Source organism: Orycteropus afer, unplaced genomic scaffold, assembly GCF_000298275.1.
Source record: "Orycteropus afer afer isolate SDZICR_OR568_19922 unplaced genomic scaffold, OryAfe1.0 scaffold00472, whole genome shotgun sequence".
NCBI classification, from domain to species: domain Eukaryota; kingdom Metazoa; phylum Chordata; class Mammalia; order Tubulidentata; family Orycteropodidae; genus Orycteropus; species Orycteropus afer.
Window position 1 is genome coordinate 1,845,231 of NW_006922059.1, and position 4,628 is coordinate 1,849,858.

Genomic DNA, 4,628 nt, shown 5'->3' on the forward strand with positions numbered 1-4,628 from the left:
TTCCTTCCGAGGAGTAGCTGGTGGATTTGAACCACCAGCCTTCTGGTTAGCAGTCAAATGCCTTAGGCATTAGGCCATCAGAGCTTCCAGGGAGCAGCTGTATCTAAATCCTAAGTTCCCTGTCCTTAACATCTACACTACTCAATACTTCATTTAACATCCTAAACAATATAAAGAAAGAACACTAACTAGTGACTTCTACTCTTTCAAAATAGAAAATTGGAATAAAATAAATTTAAGTATTACATACTGAAATAATTTATTATTACCAATCATTCTGTTTATTTCATTAAAGTAAGTCCTTTCCTCTGCTGGTGATGTCATTAACCTAATCTGGTTACTATTTTTATTCAAACATGAGAAAACTTTTTTCTTTTTTTTTTTTTTTTACAAATGTTGTTAGGTGCCCTTGAGTCATTTCTGACTCATAGCGATCCCATGCAGAGCAGAACGAAACACCGCCTGATCCCGCACCAGCTCCATGATCCATGATTTATATTTTTATAAATATAACCCCCTAATTCTTCCTTTCATCAAACTAGCCTCAATCCTCATCCCAAGTCTGTGAGAATTTATTATATTTTATTAAACAGCTAATGATCTTATAACTTACTAATTATAAGCTCTAAGCATGGAACAAATCCACACAGATACCCACAGCTTGTATGGAAATGTATATTCTCTTTCCCTCTCTCCTTCAACCAAGCTTTGGCTAAAAGTTGACTAAGGCTACCAATATTCTCACAGCTCTGGCTATTTCTTTTCAACATGTGCTTTCTATTCAGCCTACCAAAACCAGAACACAGTCACAATGAATAGCACACTTAGGCAGAATATGACTATGTTTAGACAGTGAACACAATAATGTAGCTTCACATGTTTTTCCATGTTTCTCCAACTTTGCCTTTAACAAATGTGTAAAATCTGTGTTAACTCCACTGCTTTTTAATATGATTATACTCTCAAACCAGAAAATGAGTACATACTACACTAATGTAACATCAGTTTGGAAATACAAATTGTAAAATATTCAAGAGACTTAAAGGTAAAACTCTAATAGCCTTAACTGCAGAAGGATCTTTCATTACATGATCACATGAAATTGGGCCAGGCACAGATTATGCAGTAAATAATATCCAGGGAAATGTTAGTCTATAATCTCTTCATTTTACATATATAACATTCTATGTGACTGCATACTCTGTTATATGATCCTGTTCTGAAAGAGAGTATTATAAATATATACAAGAAAGGGGTTACAGCTAAGCCCAAAGTTAAAAAAAAACTCTTGACTCTTATGCTATTAAATTCTCAAACATAACACACTGAATTAATTTTTTGCATGAATTCATATAACTTATATAAATATTTGCTTTCAAAACCTGGGAATGGCACCACCAGAGCAGTCCAATAGCCCATCTCGTCTGATAGCCTGTCTTTGACAGTGACCAATGTTGGATGCCTCACAGAATAGCATAAACACATAACATAATGTATATAATTATGCACCACTACACCATTACCCCAGATGGTGGTTAGATTAGATCCGGAAAGAAATGAAAACAAATCTCAACCTCCATTCCTCCTCTACTCTGTACTTCCCAAAAGGTGATGGAAAAGCCTCCAATGAAGCACAAATTTAACCACAATATAAGCCAATGCTTTATTACGTAACATATAACTGAGATACAATCTCCCAAATCAAAAGTGACACACAAAAATAGAGCCTAAGCTTGTCAAACATATAATTGGTAAAGGACAATTTTAATAAACTCAGAAGCATATAATTCACATTAAAAAGAATTGTTTCCAAATCAAAGGAACAAAATTTAACTAAAGCTTTACAAAAATAAATAAATAAATACCATATGCTTTCTACCCAAGTTTCACCATTTTACGATAAGTCATACTATTTTTTTTATAAAGTATGATGGTATCTGCACTTCCAGCTCTTCTGGGAAATGACATCCACACCTGTTTTGTAAAGATTTTAAAGTAAGGCTTGGATTTATTAAATGTTCACCTAAGAGTGCAAAATCACATATTGTAGAAATCTTGGTTTGGTCCTTCAGGAAGAACTATTTCCTAAACAATTATAGAGGAACCAAAAAAAAAAGAGTATCATACTTTAAAAGACCTCTGGCAAAGATAATTCTCTTGATAGTATTCTCGGGTATTGGTTTAACTAGCCTTGTCATCAGGAAACAGTTCCTGACCTAAATCCCCTATGGTACAATTTGAATTCATTTTCTCTTTTCCTGACCTCAAATAAGTTGGAGAAGATCAGGTTATATCATAATATTTCATATATTTGAAAACCCTTTTTACAATTTTCTTTCCAGTACCAAATAACAGTTCTATATTTAATTTAGTCTTATGATTTTTATATGCTATATACATAGCCCAAAAGACAGATCTCAAAAATTATTTATCTATCATTTTTACCAAGAACTGTTCTTACCTAATACATTCTCTAAAAAAAAAAAAAAATCTGTCTTTCAGAACAAATCCCAAACATTCAAAAAAGGAAGGTTATGAGAGATGGGAGCAAGGGATAATGCATACAAAATTCCATGCTGAAACTGCTTCCTTCCCCAGAAGAGGATATCATTTAATAAACTGTATCTCTTGAAATCTCTAGGGCAGAGCTGAAGCTGAAGTTCACTATCATAAAATCTGCAGCTGTGTTACTGTTCCTAATAGTCCACGTAGCTTCCTAAGAACACAGGAAGCCAAAACACACAGTCAGAACTGAACTTACCTTAACAGGAACTGGTCAAAGCAGCAGAGCAACTGACAGACCAAGCATCAAAACAGTTACTAAAAAGATTGTACATACCCCTAGGAATTCTCTGCTCAAGCAATTTGCTCACTCAAGGAAAGCTGTATCTATCTATGCTTCCAAATATCAAATCTTTTCTTCAGGAATAAACTACAAGCTGGCCAAATTAAATCTACTATACATAAATAAGTATTAATAACTTACTTTTATTGCCCACCAAGGCAACTAGTGGCTTAGTTTCTGACTCCTCACTCACTTTCTTCACCACAGAATACCAATCTTCTAAATTCTCAAAGCTTTGGTAGTTTGTAATGTCGTATACCAAGAGGATTCCCTGTCACAAAAGAGTTACAAAATATATGAAATGCAAATACATGAAAAAAATATGTTAATATAGATTACGTTTTAATAATGCTTCAATTATGTCAAGTAGAGAGTGAAAATACAAACGTGGACTGTTTTATAGACAAATTGACTTCAGTTTAAATTAATTACTAGCAGAGAGATAACACTGAATTATTTCATTCAAGATAAATCCAGCAATTAAGATGCAATGCAGTCTAAGGTATAATTTCATCCAAATTGTGAGTGGTTTCCCAGCTTAATAAAGTATCTGGGATATGCTTAATAAACTACAATAAATATAAGACTATCATACTCCAGATGAGAAAAAGACTAAGGTCTATATTCCTGCCACATGCCTTCATGAAGTTAAATATTTAAACTTTTCAATAAATAACCATCTGCTGCTGCTCTTTTTAAGTATTTTCAAAAAAGGAAGATTCCATGACATCTCTTGATAGTCAATTTCAATGTTTAACACAATTTTCTTTACATGACATATGTCAATTTCTTTGTTCAGTCTTCTGTGCATTTGGAGACCAACTTGAGAGCATCCTCCTTATAATAACCCTTCATATACTTGAAGATAGTTAAGTAACTCCCTTACCGTCTCCTTTCCAGAGTAAACAAACTCAATTCCTTCAACTTCCCTCAAAGGACCTATTATCTAACCCTTTAATCACAGTTGTTACTTCTTCCCAGGACACACTCCATGCTGTTTCTTCACATCTTCCTTACAATGAGCAATGTCGAACTGGACATGATACTGTAAAAGAGTCTAAGCCAAGCCAAACACAACAGAAAGACTGCTTTTTGCCTCTTATATATCATATTCCTTTTAATATACCCCATTATTTTGTGTGGGAAGGAGAAGTATGTACACGCACAAAAATAACAGTACTACATTCTTGATTCTAATCCACTTTGTGGTTAAACACTTAATATAAAATCTGCATACAAATACAAATCTAAATAAGTGAAAAGTTCTTGGCCCCTAATGACATTTATGTCTATTTCTTAGGTAATAATAATAAATATCAACTAATTTTTTTGCACCTACTATGTACCAAACATGTAGCCAGGTCTTTTCATTAATCCTCATAACAATCATACAAGGCTGCTATTATGATCCCCATTTTGCTAACAAATATAGGTTAAAATAACTATAAAGTCGCACACCTAGGTGAGTGATAGAGCCAGGATATGAATCAAGGATTCATATTGAGGATTGAAGACTGAGTGATTACAAACTGATTACAAACTGCGTTCATTCATTGTACAAATATTTGTCTGTCAGCTATGTGCCGAGCATTGTACTGGGTGCTAAGGATACAGGCTCCTGGAACTCACAGTCTTGCAGAAAAGCCCTCACATAAACAATCTGCTAGTAAATATTAATCAACTGGCTCGGGACTAGACAGTGGGTGTAAAGGAAGGGTGTTATTTGGACAGTTTGCTAGTTTCTCTGATGCAAACACTCCCCCATGGCTGTGGTCAAGCTATC

The 4,628-nt window shown here is 34.1% G+C and overlaps 1 protein-coding gene across 1 annotated transcript in view; it reads right to left on the minus strand.

Annotated features, from left to right (window-relative positions):
* The window catches only part of LOC103209021 (N-acetylaspartylglutamate synthase A), a 193,170-nt gene that overhangs the window by 149,520 nt on the left and 39,022 nt on the right, over positions 1-4,628 (minus strand). Inside the window, 2 exon segments of the mRNA XM_042782804.1 lie at positions 2,762-2,793; positions 3,039-3,116. Coding sequence (XP_042638738.1) covers positions 2,762-2,793; positions 3,039-3,116 — 110 coding nt within the window.